Source organism: Sardina pilchardus, chromosome 2 (assembly GCF_963854185.1).
Source record: "Sardina pilchardus chromosome 2, fSarPil1.1, whole genome shotgun sequence".
In the NCBI taxonomy this organism is placed as follows: Eukaryota; Metazoa; Chordata; class Actinopteri; order Clupeiformes; family Clupeidae; genus Sardina; species Sardina pilchardus.
Genome location: NC_084995.1, coordinates 9,265,167 through 9,283,595, shown reverse-complemented (window position 1 = coordinate 9,283,595; position 18,429 = coordinate 9,265,167). Strand labels below are relative to the sequence as shown.

The 18,429-nt window shown below is 43.7% G+C and overlaps 1 protein-coding gene across 3 annotated transcripts; it reads right to left on the bottom strand.

Moving 5' to 3' along the window:
• arfip1 (ADP-ribosylation factor interacting protein 1 (arfaptin 1)) lies at nt 1–15,108 on the bottom strand. 3 transcript variants are annotated; one of them, XM_062517553.1, is made up of 10 exons: nt 14,841–15,108; nt 12,486–12,823; nt 8,307–8,405; nt 6,995–7,106; nt 6,137–6,238; nt 5,114–5,226; nt 4,509–4,730; nt 3,061–3,218; nt 2,731–2,905; nt 1–2,431 (listed from the first exon to the last, which is right to left on the bottom strand). In XM_062517553.1, the coding sequence occupies exons 2-10, from the start codon at nt 12,819–12,821 to the stop codon at nt 2,276–2,278; spliced, it is 1,473 nt and encodes a 490-aa protein (XP_062373537.1). In that variant the 5' UTR covers nt 12,822–12,823; nt 14,841–15,108; the 3' UTR covers nt 1–2,275. The 3 variants fall into 3 exon arrangements, with proteins under 3 accessions (XP_062373537.1, XP_062373546.1, XP_062373554.1); XM_062517562.1 differs by lacking the exon at nt 6,137–6,238 and having other exon boundaries at nt 14,841–15,107; XM_062517570.1 differs by lacking the exon at nt 12,486–12,823 and having other exon boundaries at nt 14,841–15,107.
• Between the last annotated feature and the right edge of the window lie 3,321 nt (nt 15,109–18,429).

Below are 18,429 nucleotides of genomic sequence, written 5' to 3'. Positions count from 1 at the left end.
TTTAAGAAGAAAAAAAATAGTTTATTTTTATTCTCCAAAGATGTTACACAACATAGAGAGGGTTTCTTACACTTGAAAGCCTGTCACTGAACATACATCATATTAACAGTGTGTCAACTGATGTTCCACCTTCATAGAGGAATACTCCAAACGGTGATGTCTTCAGAACAATGCCCACGAAAGAGTTCATTTATACAAGATTAAAATACAGAAACTTACAAATATATAGATATTTATATATATGTATATCTACCTACGCTTAGGCCTATGTTTGTGTTAGCAAACACAGAATCATTGTACATGTGTACCCCTATGCTGTTCTAATGGGTGGATAGAAATGCAATGCAGATGCAACACTTGAGGGGCTTTGGGTAGTGCAGGACATTGCTTGGCCACTTGGGGACCATGCTCATGTTCAAGAACATCTCTACTGCAAACAACTTGGAGTTATATTTTTTGGACAGAAGAGGATGTTTTTAAGAAAAACTAAGAACAATTCAAAAAGTTTCTTGAAAAAAAAAACCCCAAAAAAATAAATGCTTCAGAGGCCGTTGAGGCTTTAGATAGTGATTTCTTCTCTGGTCTTGGTAGCACAACATATTAAATAAAAGCAGATGTATGTCCCGTTAAAGAGTAGTCAAATTAAAGCTAAAAGAAATGAAACGATAAACTATGACATAGACATTAATGAACGTGTTTGTATGTGTTCAAGCAAATCATTCTATGGTACAGCAGCTGTACACCAAATGATCCTTGTAAAGGACAACATCTAACAAAAAGCACAGGGATCATTTCAAACAAACAGAAGGTTCATCAGCAGAGGCAGTGCTGGTCATTCCCATGTACAAAGGGCAGATGTCTTTTGGTTTAAATATTCAAGAGTTGTGTTATCCTTAATAACAGTATATGGGTGAAGAGCTGCGTTGAATTCATAGTATCTGTATGATAGTCTTTAGAAGGCTATAAATCAGAGACAATAAGAGATTGTGCTGGTTCTTGGAGGGATGTGTGTGTGTGTGTGTGTGTGTGTGTGTGTGTGTGTGTGTGTGTGTGTGTGTGTGTGTGTGTGTTTGGCCTGAAAGGTGATTCCTAGCCAGGCAATGTGGTTGGATCCTGGGTGTTTTCATCTCTAATAAGATCACCACAAACTGGTCAGGCATGCAACATTAAAAAGGCACATCAAGTCATTTCATGTCAAGAAACACAATAAGGCTGGCCCTTCCCAATCAATCAAAATTCCAAAATCTGTATAATCCATGTATTCAGTTGTGATCATCAATCTCTCACCCCTACCCAGCGCTCATACCAGTAGGCTCTGTTAACAGAAACCAAATGTGCACACTACCTGCACAGTAAAATGCTTCCCTGCCCTAGCCATCTCCTCTTCCTGTGCGGACATTCAACCTTTGCTCACTTTCTTAACGGAACACACAAAGCTCTTCTCAACGTCTCTCCTCGGTCCCCGAGCTCATTCCCACTGATCTATAAAGAACACTGGATAGACTATCCCATTGTTGCCGCCCCATCCCATTGTTGCAGATCAGTGGGAACGAGCTGGAGGACTGAGGAAGGAAGGAAGGGAGGATAGCTAAAAAGACGAATGAGAAGAGCCTATACTGTGATGGGGATATTCTAAAACTGTCTTCTGACTGATGAGAGACACTGTATGGATCCCCAGTTCTCTGAATAGTTTTGTAGTCTACCTGTTGGTATTGTCCTGGTCGCTGTTACCTGTCCATGCAGGTGAGAGCACTGAGCAGGGGTTAACGGTCAAGATTTTTAAAGTGTGCCACGTGCCTGAAAATTCCTTCAGTGTAGATTCAGACCTCAGGCCACTCTCTAGTTCCTACATTCACCGAGCTTTGTTAATGGACATTAGCCATGCCCAGTATTTTTTTCATGTCAGATTTGTCACATCATACCACAAAAGTGCATGTCCCTTGAGTCAAGTGATTTTCCATTAAAGAGTAAAAAGACATCTTCTCAGATGTGAGAATACAAGAACACCATAAAAATCTTTAGTTTGAAAAGTCAACAAGAGAGACAAGGAGGGGAAAAATAAACCTTGTTAGCTTTGTTTTTTTGTGTAATTATTTCTTTTTTTTTTTTGCCCAATGGATTTAAGTTCCTAGGCAGAGGAAAAGGGGACTAGCAAACTGCACTTTATTTGGGATAGCCAGTTTGCTTATGAAGGAGTGCACATGTTACTTCCCATCTTCAGCCGCTGATGCCTGTCCCGCTCTGGCTCTTACACCGAGCAGGCCGGAACCATCGATCAGTGCTCTTCCAGCCAGGAAGGGGAGTCCCCACCGGGCATTTTCAACTTGATGTGGAACTGTTTAAGGGTCTGTTCTAGTTGCTCTTGATTGCCTGCATAGTATGCCGCTATAGCATTGTGGAAGAGAAGGAGCTGATTGTGCAGTACTTTAACCTGAGGAGATAAAAAGGTACTGGTTAGGCGGTAGCCTGATTCATGCCACATAGCCCCTGCTAATCCTTTTCATTCAAATACAAATTCCCCCATGTCCATAAACCAGCCCTCCAAATACACAACCACATTAATCCATTTTGTGCAGATTTACCCATAAAAATGCACCAGTTTCCAAATCCCTTTCTACCATTCTACTCCTTGCACCTCAGTTTTTAAAGAGTAAGCATACGAGCATACTGCAGAGTTCAACTCTGGCTTGAGCACCCTACCTGGCTTTAACAGTGTGACCATACTCATACCTTATTCTCCTCCAGGAACTTCAGCTTGACGGACACATCATTGCGCATCCGCTCATATTTCTCCCGGTGGAGCTGGAACTGCTGTTGGGACTGTTCAATCTTGGGCAGCGTGGTGCCATCGCGGGGCCCCAGGTTCAGCTCCTCCAAATCGGTGCGGTAAGCATCATACTCAACTCTGCAGCACAACACAACACCCTCAAACTTAAGCAGAGCTCCCATTACATACAGGGGGAAAACACATAAAACACACACTTCTTGTTAAAAGAAAGAACAGCTACAAGCTGACAGCACTGGGACAAAATGCACAAGATGGGGCACACAGACTCCTACCTGGCTGCTTCATATTGTTTGATGTTTAGCAAGGTATCCTCAATGGTTTTGTCCACTAGTGTCTTCACAGAAGAGATGAAGAAGTTGATTGCCCCTAAGAGAGTCTCGCCATTTTTGGACAGGAGTTTTTGGGTGTCGGCATTGTAGCTGAACTCCTCCTGAAAGAGCAAATTCATATTCACCTTTGAAAAAATAGCATCAGTTGTTTTGGCATATTTATACAATACAGGGACATGTGAAGAGATCCGTTTTAAAGAGAACAAGGAGCTGTACACAGACTGTACATCCTGTTTTCAATAGTACAGCCTGGTTGTGGGTTATTAATGAGCATTAAGGTAACCTTTCAATGCCACAGACACACTGGTGATTGGAGAGGGCTCTACAGGCCAGTACTGCTCTTGTGACAGTTCAGCCCAGTGCTTCTACCTACTGTACTGTAGTCTTGTTTGCTTTTGTCTGTGTGTTTGGCTATCTGTGTGAGTGACCAGGTGAATCTGAGACGTGCTTTTGAGTACAGGTGATGCTCCTGTCCTTGAGTAGGCTACCTCCAGGTTACCCTGAGTAGCTGATTGGTCTTTGGTCACCTAAATCCTGCTCCTGCCCTTTCATTTGTTTTCACTCTACCAATTAGCTTAAAGAGTTGTCTATTTTGTACTACAATGCTTTTGGGCCTTTTCAAACACATTTACTAAATATTTTTTTCTGGCAAGCATTATGTTTTTGTAATGCTGTTATCCACAGGACATGTACAGTATATACTGTATATCTACTGTACTGTAGGTCTGCATCTGTGCATGGGTCTCTGCTTGGAATCCCTAACATCTCTACAATCATCTGTCACTACTGTTCATCACTCTTATACATGGCCTGGGAGGGAGGTAGAAGCAGCATTGTCTTAGAAAGGTTTATAAATCCTCTGCAAAGATTTGTATTGTGAATGTGGACAGTTTAAAGACTGAGGTAAACTGCAGTAAGAGGAATTTCATCCCTTCACTGTTGAATTTGAATTAATAGGAACAGACAGCAAATTGTGCATGCACTGCCAAAACATACTGTAGCATGTCAGAATTCTTGTAAAAAGTCCACTGGGGAAAAAACAGCATGATCTTTTTTTCAATAGAGTACTTGTGGCTATGTATATTTCACTATGACCAAGAGACCACCACTCCAGAGAGATATATAAAGCTGACAGAGGCATCAAATATGTTGGTTCAGATTCTCAGACGCCATTAATATTTGAAAATGACAATAAAACGGCGCAATAATTTGTCATACAATTCTTGGGGGGAAAGGAAGGAATATTCTGAGCCTTCTGCTGTGAGGGGTTTCTCTGCTGACGTCCCCCTTTGTAATATGAAATTATTTACAAACACTGCCACCTACTGTGAAAAGTCAGGAACATACAGAAACACTGCCTGACTCCTGAGCCATAGGAAATTGTGACTCACATGAAGTTCAGGTGATTTCAAACTGAGATCAGCGAAGGCGTCTCCCAGCTGTCTTTGTGTCTGCATCATCTGAGCCAGCTGGTTGACCAGTGTCTGAGCCAGCTTGATCACTTGCTCGTATTTGCGCTTGTTGTCGCGGAGAACGTCAATCTGTGCCTCCAGCTCCAGGTCCACAGTCCGGGAGCCACGCCCCAGCTTCTCAGACAGGATCTGCTTGGTGCACTGAGGGACACAGGGGGAATGGACATCCGTGAGTCATGTGACCATTCTACTGCAGTCTGTGCGGTTACTGTGAGTAGTGATGAGAGTTAGGACATCAGAAAACATTGCACCTGAGACAACATGAGACCGTACGCAAAAGTCTAGCCCACTGTGTACTTGATGGATACCCAAATTATTGACATTAAAGACAGTCAAAATCCAGAAAAACCCATGACAGATTCCGCTATCGTCACTTACTGTATGAGCAACCTCTAGAAGATATAGTTGGTCGATCAATGAAAATCTGCTATTGAACTGAAGACTTTTGGAGTCCTTTTTCAGCTTTGTACTGTATTACAGGATGAAATTAGGTCAAGACCCACCAACGGGAGACCTTCACTCACCTTGTAGGTGTTGATGCTCCACTTTCTCACCAGGTCTAGCTTCTCCATGGCTGGGTTCTTCAGATCATCTGCAAGGACCACCGGCCCACTCGTTGGCTGTCCCATAGCAGCACCTGTTGGATTATTTCAAACACCGGTAAACAAGGTGACAGTTGTATTTAGAGCGATACCAGCAGCAGAAAAAGGCGTAACAGGAAAGGGAGTGTGTCAGCGTGGATTTCAGGACAAGATTTCAGCTGGGCCAGAAAACGAGTTCGCAGCATTCCAGAGACGGCAGAGGGCAGAACATCTGCAAAGGGGAGACCAGAGGGAGCAGGGCTGCAAGAAGAACATGGCCGCCCACGCGCTTAGAGTTTCCCCGAAACTCACGAGGGCTCACCGTCAGTGCTAACCTGAGTGCTGTGTTAGCATGAACCCTCACATTGCAGAGTGCAGTTTGCTGATCTTGTGTGCCATAGAAGTGCGTTACAAAGCCTGTTATCAGCATTGCACTTAGCATGTACCATAGTCGCTTACCCCGAGGGCTACGCTCAGTGAAGCTCCAAATGAAAAGGAAAGTCAGGGGAAAGAAGCAGGGGACAGGTGCCATTTTCAAAGGAAGACTGGGTAGAGAACTGATCGAGACACGAGTCAAGATTAAGCACTGGTGCAGAGGTCTGGTAGCATAACAGCCTAACGTATATCCACGTCATAATGCCCATTTTGCCTGCTATCTGGAACAGAACACATCTGATATGGCCTGGGTATATACATGCTAACGCTTCATAGGTTTTTGGCTCAAAGTAAGTGAAACTAGACAAAAAAAACTGAAGATTGGGGCATGCATCTTCAGATGTCTTGTCGGTCACACAGCTTTGCCTGAATGGTTGCTTAATAACTTGTTACTAGCTACCAGGCCAGGAGAGAGAGCAACAGATGGCGTTCCATGATAGAGGTGGACATCTATGATGGAGATGCTTAAGCATTGTTCCACAGTTTGTTTGTGAGCCGTGGCCTGGGCGTTGGGTCCCTGAGAGCCGGTACCTTTCTCCAGCTCCACCTGACTGTCACTGGCCCCACGGGCCAGGCGGCCAGCCGCTACTGAGCTTGGGGCCACTGTGGGGGTCGTGGGCTGGCTGGCTGACCCTGGGAATATTCAGTGTTGATTAAGGAGATATGCAGTGATCATCTTAATAGACTGGTGAGTGTGCACAGCAAAAAAAAGGTTGAGTATTTTGTTGGAGACAGATTGAAGTGTGTACAGGTGCAGGCACAGGTGTGTGGTAATGAAAAAGCTTGTGACAGGGACTCTTGGGGGGGAAAGCAGTGTCATAAACTCTTAATTAGACAGACATCTATCTGGTAGACATTTGAACATTATCTCAGGAGCAAGATCCTTTTAGTATCCTGAGAAAAGAAACCCAGCATGTAAATATAACATATTAACAGATGATGTGGATGTCCCGGCCCTTTCCATCTAAATCAAGAGGCTCCGCATGAAAAGGAATAGGAATCAAATGAAGATCACAGGCGGCTTAATGAGCACAGCCCGGTGCCTCTCTTTTCAAATTGAAATGTTGGGCTCTCGTTTAATTCACTCTCATGGTAACCAAGACCACGTGGAGCGCTGCAAGGACGTCGAGATGAGCCGGCAACTCTTGAGCGGAGCAGACAGGAGGAGAACAAAGCTAAAATGGGAGCCTCGTCAGTGAGGGCTTACAGACATCGCACAATGGCCTCGGTTTTCAACAATACATCAGCATAATCTGATTTATCACAAAACAATGGCGTGCTATACTGTAGCTTTATCACAAAGGAGAGCGTTATAGACAAAACACTGGGTGATGGCACTGTGTGTGTGTGTGTGTGTGTGTAGGGACAGCCGGATAAGGGGAGCTGTACCTTTGTAAGGGCCCACTTCAACCACTCCCTCTGTGGTTGAGCCATAACTGTCCAAGGTGTCGTGGGTTTGTGCCACCATGCTTGAGAAATTGGTCATTCCATGGGCTGCGTCCTAGAGGGGCAAAATGGACAGCCGGTCAAGGCAATGTGATTACACATATTGATTTGAATGCAGCAGGTTGAACTTGAAATTTGATTTGATGAACGGTAAAAATGAAACGTGTAGACCTCAAAGACTTAGACTGAGAGTGTGTTGTGATGTACAGAAATAAATATCCCACCACATTATGCACGTTATGGAGTATGAACAGTACTACATACATCACATGTTACCAGCATCAAATATTTAAGCCTTTTGTATTACCCCATGACCAAGGGGAGCTGTATGTTACTGAACCTTGACAGGGAAATGGCTAGAGTTTCTGTGACTGTCTGGTGAAACATGATTTAAATAAAAACCAGAGCGCTCCTCAAATGACACCATTGACCATCTGTCCATAGCTGGATTAATATCACGCTTCCCTGTTCTACCCTCAGGCTCATAATCCCGTCATTCAGCCACTGCCTGCTCACAAATCAAATTCAGTCGTCATAAATGTGATGTATCGGTGGAATATAAAGCCCAAATTACATTTCTGAATTATATGTCAGGACAGCTTTGTGTGTGGCAATTTTTGAAACAACAACCAAAAAAAAAACTCTTTTGGAGTGTGATATTTTTTGCCATATGGCATGGTTTGCCATACTGCTCTCAGCTGAGGGACTATGACAATGTGTAAGCTTGCACTGGGATACAAAGCAAAGAAAGACACAATAGAGCTCAAGCTTAGGCCAGACAGAAATGTGTTGTTTGAAATAGAAGTGATTTTCATTGCCCTTGAAAATGTTCCAACCTAGTTGAATAGATTAGAGTAGACTTTCCTGGGAGAGTGTGCCAAACCCAGTGCCATACTGAAGTTTGATGTAAACGTGTGTGTTTGTGTTTGTGTTTGTGTGTGTGTGTGTGTGTGTGTGTGTGTGTGTGTGTGTGTGTGTGTGTGTGTGTGTGTGTGTGTGTGTTTTAAGTTCACTAGTGATACAACAAATGCATTCCTAGGAGCTGCAAAAAAATACTTTAAAATATAAATAACTCATCCAATTAACTACATGTTAATGCTTAATCATCTTACAAATCATTAATAATATGGCAAAATACTTGTAACTGCAGGTGAGTGAGATTTGTGTATTGTGTATCGAAGGTCTCAACAACAACGCTGCAACTGAAATAGTGTTATCAGGTTATCCATGCAAAATGCAAATCCATGGGACGTACCCTCTGAAACACATCATCACGGCTGCTCTCCGCTTCTCCGTTGCTGGTCACTGATATCTCAGCGGCTGTGCTTCTGTGCGGCTCCTCTGCCATGGTCTCCTGCGGAGAGGGAAACCAACCGACCACTAGAGCATTAGAGACAGTCAGAGAGATGCCCAGTGATCCTACTCAGAGGACTCGGAATAAGCAGCTGGATGTTTATATCTCAGGATATCGGATTCTTGTCCAGTGTGTTTGGAATCAAGTCAAAGATGATCCACACACCAAAGAGCTCCCATTCACAGTGTCCATTAGTAGTACACACTGGACAAACACACTGGACACATTTCTATCCAGTCAAGACGAGAAGCACAATATTGCCCACTTATCCAAAAAAAAAACTGTGTTTGTACTGTAGGCTGCCATGGTGTGTCAATCCTTTTGAATGGCCCATTTGTCTAATTTGTGTTAATCTGTTGCACACAATTTATTCCTGGGCAGAAACCACTATGCTACCCAACACCATGACAGCCAGATTAAACAATGGCAAACAGGGCGGGGAATTCGCTACAAGTTGTGGCTGGAGTTCACTGAGGACACTTGACCTGGTTACGTCACTTAGTTGGTCATGTACGCTGTAGCTACTGCTTTAAATGACAGACGGTAGAGTGACATTACTGCCAAGACCAGTAGCAGAGATATCCCTCTTAAAAAGCTTGTGGACATCTTTTCAGTGACATTACATCCAATGCTGCCACATACAGCAGGTCCTTCATAATGAAAGAGCTACTTTGTTCTATTTCCTGACGAAGACAACGTTTAGGAGAATATACTCAGGGAGAACATTCTAACAAAAACACTAAGGTAGCATTTCTTAAACATGGCTGTTCAGAAAGAACACAATCATCCCCAATATAGCTAGATCTACTTCAAAACTATATTTCATCTACGGAGATCATCTCAGTATCTGTGTTAACTTGACCTGTAAACGCATGTCTGAAATAAAATAACCTCAGCTATTAGAATAACCATGGAGATGTCTCATCTCAAGTCCTGGTCTCCATGGTAATGATTTCTTCAAGACGATCCAGTTTGCCAACACAGCCCTCTTAGGAATTACATCACACTATTTATACTCAAAAAAGCCAACGCTAAGAAATGCTATCTGGTAACGTATCCAAGACTATTACCGGTAAGTAAAACAACTCATTACAAATATCACACAATCTAAAAGAAGAATTGTCCTCATATTCATGAATGACACTGTTACAATCAGCTTTCAGAGAAGAATCAGATTCTGCACTGAGGGGTGTGCAAGTGGGGTACACAGGAACCTGGGTCGACTCACTGGCTCACAGAAGAGTCTTAAGCCTACTACAGTAGGTAAGAGTCCGCCCTGACACGTGCAACAGGCACTGTAAGTGTGCACGGAGTCCACGGACATCATCTGACGGCAGCACTGAAGGCTGCAATGGCACCCGCAAAATAATACTCACGCTTGCCCACTATTCCCCATAAGCCACAGGCACTGCCTACATACGCTAAAAATAACACCGCACAAAGCACACGCCAAATAACATCAAACGCCTAATTCATGAAAGGCCGTCATGGAAAACCTAAGTACTGCATAAAGAGTTTACAAAGCCACTGTTTAGTTTGTGCACAATCACAGCTGAATATGTGATGTCACACTATGTAAAGGTTTCCACGATTTGGCAAATAAGAAAGTGAGCAAAACTACGTGTGTGATGGCTCATAATCTTGATAGCATTATAGAAGGCTGTTTCATTAGACTCCTGTGCCTCTCAGCACTGTGGTCGCCAAACTGACCATGCAGGCTACTCCCATGACAACAGTAACTACAAATAGACTCTGTGCCTCTGTGTGAATGGATTACTGGACTATGTTATAGTAACGCTATGTAGGAATTCTTCCGTTCATCAATTTTCAATGAAACTGATCCATTCAGTTGTTAGTGGGTAAACATTAGTCTAAATCCAACAAAAAGGGTCGTGCTCCTTCCCACAATTTTACATGGTGCAATAACATACGTATACTGGGCATGGATCTACAATGTTAGAGATCATATTTTCCTCATTGTAAGACAGTGTAGCACCTAAATGAGTTTACTTTTTAAGTAAAAGAACTATGCTGTGTTGCTTTAATTCACACACTGAGAAGAGCTGAACCCCCAGGTGGCCACCAGAGGGTACGAGGGTCAAGCTGACTAAGACACCATTATGGTGGCACGCACCCTGGAGAGAAATCAACCTTCTACTAATAGGAGTCAAGGGACTCAGCCAGCAGGTGTAGCTGTACTGCTAATACCCAGCAGAGCAGAGCAGAGCTCTCACAGGTACAGTACATGGCACTCCAACCAGAGCTCCTCTGTTCTACTGGGGTCCCCATTCCATAGCTTCATCAATATTGCGCCAAATGCATTGATTAGGTCACCAAGAATACGCAACATAGGATTGTTATCTGAATGGAATATCATACTGTGTGATTCCAGTAACTTTAGAATGCACAGCAAGAGCAACGTGGCGAATACTACACCTCTGAACATGCACACTGACATTTAATGCACTGAAAACACCTTCTTAACGATTTTTATACAAATTACTTCACATAAAACAGTCATCTTCACAGACTGGACTTGCTTGGCTTTGTCTGCAGAGCCAGTCTGAGGGGAAAACAGCACCAGATATCCGGTAACACGCAACATGAATGTTTTAAAGCCACCGGACGCCCGCACACAGACAGGTGCCTCGGCCTTACACAATAACACAATTGACAGACCGAGGGGCACAGGACAGCACATCTGTCTCTCTGAGGGCGTTCACCTCCCCGTGTGGACCATAATGGTCATCGATGCGTCAATCCTCATGACCACCAGAGTCATATTTAAGCCCAACAACCCAAGCTGAGATGATCTGAATAAAAGAATAACTTCTATTAACAAAATGGCTATCATGGCTTCATGATTCAGAGTCAGGGTGTGTTCAGTGGGTGGAGCTGTGTGTTCCCCTGGGGATTAGGCCACTACCCTGGTTACACACTCACAAAAGCTGCCGTGTGGAAGAGCACCATGTGACCAGCCACTCACAGCACATGATCTGAAACATTACTTTCTCTGTCCACTCTTACCGAACCAACACAACAGGACAATGAGTAGAATGCCAGACCGGCAACATAACTGAATCCCCCCCTCCAAACCAGCATGTCAAGTGTCTCCTGTTTGCTTCCCGCTCTCTTCTCAGCTCTTTACAGGACTGGTTTGCTAAATAATGGACATGAGACACCAGAGGAACAGTGGAACTGATGTTTGTGCTGCTCTGTGGCTAGTTTTAAGTAACAGTTGATTGTCTAGGAAGCCTGTGTACATAAAAGAACATACAACAGTCTAGAACACAAAGTTAACGGCAAACCTAACCAAATCAGTTCTCCTAATCCAAATGAAGAACTACCCATTATGAATTTGCTAAGAGGAACTCAATGTAACATAGGAAGAAAGGGTTGAAATAGTACTGCTGTAATGTTAAACTCATGTCAACAGATGTTGACATGGCCCTGGGTGAAACATGTCCACACTGAGAATCACAGTACCAACTGAAAGAGAAGTGCAATGTTATGAGTGCACAGCAGGCCACTAAACAGTTGCCTCTGCCCAAGACCTGTGGTGACGCAAGAGATTTTACATGAGATAACGACAGTTAGAAGTAAGGAAGATAGCAGACAAAAACACAGATTCGCCGATTGAAACAATTTTAACTCGACACATATGAACTCATTTTTAATTTCCAAGAGAGGCAAAAAAGAAGAAGAAGTCCAAAGCAGTATAAGAAAAGCATGAGCCCCACATTCACAAAATATGGCGCCGGGGAAACTGGAAGAGGACAGAGACACTTGCTTCTAATAAAAAGGCACCAAGACGGTTTGGATCTGCACCACTACCACACCAGCACACACCATCACCCCACGGACAGACACTGTACGATAGCCCGCTGATTAAAATGGGAGGGATTTCCATAGACCTTGATTCATGTTGCTTACTGCTGAGAACACATCACTTGAACTCCAAGACAGAGCTGTAGAGAGGGTTTTCGGAAGCTTCCGTGACCCGACAAGCAGCAAAGCAACATGAAGCAGCTAGAGCACAGGAGAAGGATTGCAGCGAGGTTGGCGAAGGACGATTGTCACCTTTAACTTTGCATCCATCGAAGCGTCATTACCAGAGGGAGCAGTGGCCTTTAGGGATGGGTCAGTGTCCAGGTGAGCCCCTCCCTTGCGGCTCAGGGAAGAGCCACCCTCTGCCTCCTCATCACTGTCACTCAGAGCCACATCGTACACAACATCATCATACGTGTCAGCCGCGGGGCTGTCTGTGCCCTGCGGGGCTCCTTCATGTGTAGCCTGAGCGTCTTCGGGGTCTCGCCGAGCCTCCTCAGAGTGGCCCTGCTCCCCCACCTCATGCTCCACCTGGGACCCTGCGCCCACAGCCTGGCTGGGCTCTGTCTCAACACTAACGTCTGACATCCCTGGAAGCAAACATGTATGATGGTGTGAATTAGCTTTGGCTCACAGGGTTAGGATCCCCGGCAGGCAGGTGGAAGTGGCATAGTACCCAGGGAGGATGGTATTGAAAATAAAAAAAGGGTTGTTTCAATGGCCATCTGTGACTTTTGATATAAATGCTACTGAAGTTATTGCCATTTGATCAAACTAATTTGCTTGTTTGATCATGTTTTAGTGAGGCACTGGTGGAATGATTGCCTTATCAAGGCACTTTTGTATGGCTACAGGCATGTAAGCCTATAGTCTTGTGCATTTTAGAGAATGTGCCCATTATTTTGGTACTACATTTTTAGATTGGTGGCTACAGTAATGCCTCTTCTAAATAGGTCTGGTCTGAAATACATCTTTCCAACTAGAACAATTAAAATATTTAGAGGATGAGACTACACTTATAACATCTCTCTCCACTGACTAAGAGGCTTTCCAGAAACTCTGTGGTCCAGAGTGTAGTGCTGTAACTTTAGAATAATGCAAATAACTCTGATGCCGTTTTGTTTTCTGTTGGTGAAGTGAAGATTATTTTGTTTCGGAGCTGAAACAACTGTTGTGGCAACAATTTAATATTTAGCAAATTAGGTTGACATTTCATTTTATTCAGACTATGTAAATAAATACATCATAAAAACGCACAAAAAAATATTCTGAGAAATGGTTTCCATTCAAAAGCATGGATAGTCATTATGCCTGCGCGCGGTAAACAACCAGTTTCTGTTTCACTGACAATTATTTGGTATTTAACGCACATTACAGTTCACATTGCCATCATCTCTGAACATGAAAAGGCTAACTTTATCATTAATTGTTTCTGCGCTGGAAAAATGGACTGGAGGGTCAATTAAGCTTTAGAGGGGGCCGGGGGTACAGTAGCTAGCTGAAGTACCTTTACCCAGTCAGACAGGAAGAACAATGTAGGTCAGGGGCAATAAATGTCCAATAAGCAGCCTTGTCTGATGTCTGTTGACATGCCGCCTACTACAAGGAAATGGGCTACTTGAGACGGGCATCATAACTTTCACAAACAAGAGGCATTATTCGGCCAAGCCAGATGGCCCTTATGTTTGATAAATGTCCTGTCAAACTCTTGTGGAGGGTTCCTCTTGGCTATATTTTATTAAGAAGTGAAAAACATTATGAGGATGGTTGAAAGACATAAACTATAAGGACTTGGTGATAGGGCCCTTCTCGCATGAAAGCGTTCAAAGTTTCGAAGATGTCATGGCAGGGCACAAGAGCATGCATCACACTGCACGTAGCCTATGCTCTTTCGCTAACCTTGCCTTCTATCGTGTTCAACCGGCACGGAAGCACATATCATCCAATGATCACGCGGTACCTTTAAGACTAAAGCAGGAAATATTGGACGAAAATTCAGGGACACGTAAACAATACACCCTAGGCTTCTGCCCTAACTGTAGAAAACAAACCACTGTCATATGTAACATAAAAGCGGCAAAGAGATCAGGAATTCAAAAAATACATAGCAGTTTTCGCCCCCAATACTAATGCTGCTGACAGTTGTCACTCTCACTGGATCGCCTCACTGAAAGCCTATGGTGGAGTTTGACCCAGACTTGACATACTCAAACTATCCGAGGTTACAACGTTGCAATTGTGTTGCAGGTGGATACATTCGGCAACAGTAGCCGATCAGCCACAAAGTGTCTAGAGCAGCAACTGTCTAGCTACAAGTTACACAACAATGCTGCCAAAAACTTAACACTTCGACCAAAGGAAGGATATCTAGGTCCTGCTGAAGTGGCGCACTTCGATAGCCTCCCATTTAAACCGACGCTAAACGTGACATGTATTTTGAAGGGCTATCCTTAAAAGCTAGCTAAGTTTCATGCTCTCTTCAAGCTACCGCTGCCCATGTTGTCACCCCAACCGTACAGCCCAGCAACAGCACTACCGCTAAATCCATCGCACTATTCAACCCAACATTATTCATGACTTGTGCATTAAAGCGTTCGTGTATGTTACCTGTGGCTGGTGTCCAGGACACGAAATCGCAGCCGCTCCGATGTGCAATTATATTTCGTAGCTTAGTTTGTCCAATTTATTCAACAGCAAAGCGTTGGTCGGCGCCCATTGGAAGTCGCTGAAACAGACCCGGAAGAGGACGGCTCCCAAGACGAGACAGGGAAGATCGCCAATGCAACTGGACAGTGCCAAGAGCGCATGCCCTACAAGATGGATAATGGACGCCCGATAATATTTGTGGACATTTGACATAGTTCATGTGTGTTCTCTCTGTATCGCAGACGAAGGATATAGCCGTACTCTGAAAAGTAAACAGAGAATTTGTTTGGCAGGATATTCAAACTCCTCCCCAGTACAATTTTGGAAGCCTGACCATTAGAGCATTTGGGCATTAGAGAAGCGCAGGAAGTTATGATGATAGCATATAGCCCAAAGAGATTAATTTGATGGATATGTTTTCTCTCGTGCCTTGTAGTAGCCTACATCTTTGATATTTATCTCTGCCTGGTCTGTCTTTAGGCCCACAAGTCTCAAATGCATGAGTGGAGTGTTTGGGGCTTTTTTGTACTCTGCACTAGTACTGTTACAGATAGTACTTTGCCAAGTTAAAACCAGTGCCAGACCAGAAACATAATTAAGGGGCTATTCACACCTGCCTTGTTTAGTTCGATTAAAACAAACTCAAGTTCGTTTCTTGCTTGGTTCGGACCTTTTTGACTGGTGTGAATACAATCACTCGAACTCTAGTGCGGACCAAACAAGCGGACCGAGACCCAGCTGAGGAGGTGGTCTCGGAGCGGTTCCTACCGAACCCTGGTGCGGTTCGTTTATGGTGTGAAAGCAGACCGACCTCGATCCGACCCAGTTACAGAAATCTACCTTTTTTGGATTTGATGAGCTCCCGTAGTTTTTGCGCATTATGGGAAATGTAGGATAGCTCCGTGACGCACAACAGCTGTAAGCAGCAGTGGACTAACGCTTTTTTGCCAACAATAATTTGATTTTGCATCTCCTACCCGTTCCGTCTTCCGTAGGCCTGCTGTTAGCATGTTGGACACACATGAGAGCTCTTCTCAGCTGTTTTGTTGCACGTCTTCGTCGTTGCAAAATTACCAGCATGATATTGTTAAACTTGCATCAAACGGTCTTGACGCTCAAGCACTTCTGCAAAGCTGTAACTGTATAAACTATATTGCTAGGATAATAACGAGCACAGTACGCAAACATAGTATTTACGTGGGCCAACTTTGACTTTGGCTTCCCATTCTTTACCCCACCTACACGTTTACCAGCCAATGGTTGAACGACCTTAGCACATGTGCTTTTGTTTATAAATTCTGGTCCGGTTGCAATTAATCACGGTGTGAAAGCGAACCGCACTAAAAAAGAAAAAAAGAAAAAAAAATTGGTCCGGACCAAATAAGTGAACCAACGGACCTTCCTGGTGTGAATACGCCCTAAGTCACTAAAAGTACCCTAGTGAGTAAGGCCAGTTTTAGTTAACTATTATGCCATGCATAGCCAGAGCCTATGCAAATGCACCAAAAAATTTGCAGTCCAGTGTATTTGCTGCACCACCTTTAACTTTGATAATAATTTAGCTCCCATTTACCTTATTGTTTTGACAACCTTATGACCCTATTTAACACCACACATAACACAAGATACAACAGCAATGCACCATCAGCTAGTGGCAGTCTCAAATGCACCACATGTTGTACCAGGAATCTGTAAAGGCCCTCCTTCACAATACAGCACGCACTGTGAAAAGCCTGAGTATCCAAAGCAGCTAAAAACATCACCCTTGGTGTATGCTTATGCCCCATGCTGCGGACTCTAAGCAAAGCCAGTTGCGCAATCAAAGAGAGCTCTGGGGTTTTCAAGCAGTCACCATGTGTTTCGTTGAGGTAGGCCCACAAGACTTAAAGGCTCAACAGTGGTGTCTGGAATGGTGGTGTCACTCATCATGGGCAAATACTTGTAAACACTGGAGTCATTAAAATCATTTCAGATGTCTGAGGTCAGTTTTAAGCCTGAAGAGGTTGTACATTTTAGAATAGCGTAGCTAAAGGGCATTGTTGGACTTGATGCAAAGCAATGTCCCTAAAATCTCACTCATTAGTTGTGGAGCACTTAACAGTCTTTGACTAACACACGTTTACAAGTATTTACTTGTCCCATGCCTTCTGCCAACAATTAACGAAGACACATCTGAATCCACAGTTAGCATTTTCTCAAGAATGAACCTGTTACCACATTTAACCACTTTGCACTAGTTCCATAGACAAATACTGACACACAATAGTATTTCATGTATCTTGTGATATTGAATGACTGTGAGCCACTGTTCATGACATCCTAAGTTCAAGTCTGGCTTGAGGTCATTTGTCAATTCCACTACCCATATCTGTCCCACTCTCTACCTGTCTACTCTCTGTTCCATCAATACAGGATATCAATGGCCCAAAATAAAAATCATAATAATAATAATGTTATATATTATTTTAAAAAGATAATTGACTTTGAATCGATTACTATTCCTTACTGACAACAGTATTCTGGCATCTTTCGCAGGACCTGTGAACAGCCGGACACAAAGCATCTTGTCTATTGAAACTAAACTGCTCACAAAAAGAAAGGAAACTTGACTTTGGCCCATTATATCTCCCCTTTAGTAATACCAACCAGTAGAGTGTTTCATATCATTTTTAACGTTGATTTGTCACCTTTACAATGAGGTATAGCTTGTAAGCATAGGGCAATTATGGAATGAGCAACACAAGCAAACGTGTAAGTAGTGCCAACGAAAAATGTGCCAAAATGGCCTGTTATGCTGCTGGAATTCACCTTTGTTACTTCAAGCATTGACAATTGCACTCTCCCACAGAAATGAGGAAAACAAAACATGTTAGGCATACATTTGTTCATGTTATACTCAGTGTCAGGGTCCTCAGTAGCGTGTAGAGGATCCATATGCAGCCACAACAGCTTGGCACCTTCTTCTCATGCTGGTCACCAACCTGGCTACATTCTGCTGTGGGATGGCATTCCATTCCTCGATAAGGATCTGTTGTAAGTCAGCCAACCTGGTTTTGTTGGTGACTCTGGCACGTACAGCACGCCCAAGCTGATCCCACAAGTGTTCACGGCAGGCCATTCGTTCCTCTCCACTCCCAAATTCTGGAGGTGCTCTCTGATGATCCCAGCTCTATGGGGGCGAGCGTTGTCATCCTGGAGGATGGCAATTGGTCCCATATTCTGGAGATATGGAATTGCCACTGGCTCCAGAATCTCATCCCGGTATCTAACTGCATGATGATTGCCTTCAATGATAACAAGGTGTGTCTTTCCAGTTAGGGAGATGTCACCCCACAGCAGAATGTAGCCAGGTTGGTGACCTGCATGAGAAGAAGGTGCCGAGCTGTTGTGGCTGCATATGGATCCTCTACACGCTACTGAGGACCCTGACACTGAGTATAAAATGAACAAATGTATGCCTAACATGTTTTGTTTTCCTCATTTTTCGTTGGCACTACTTACACGTTTGCTTGTGTTGCTCATTCCATAATTGCCCTATGCTTACAAGCTA

What these genes read in the sequence shown, in the direction of transcription:
- arfip1 (XM_062517553.1), bottom strand. Translation starts at nt 12,821, where the DNA reads ATGTCAGACGTTAGTGTTGAGACAGAGCCCAGCCAGGCTGTGGGCGCA. An exon ending in CGATGGATGCAAAGTTAAAG is followed by an intron (nt 8,406 to 12,485) that starts GTGACAATCGTC and finishes CCCTCTCCGCAG; the next exon opens with GAGACCATGGCAGAGGAGCC. An exon ending in TGAAGTGGGCCCTTACAAAG is followed by an intron (nt 6,239 to 6,994) that starts GTACAGCTCCCC and finishes GAATATTCCCAG; the next exon opens with GGTCAGCCAGCCAGCCCACG.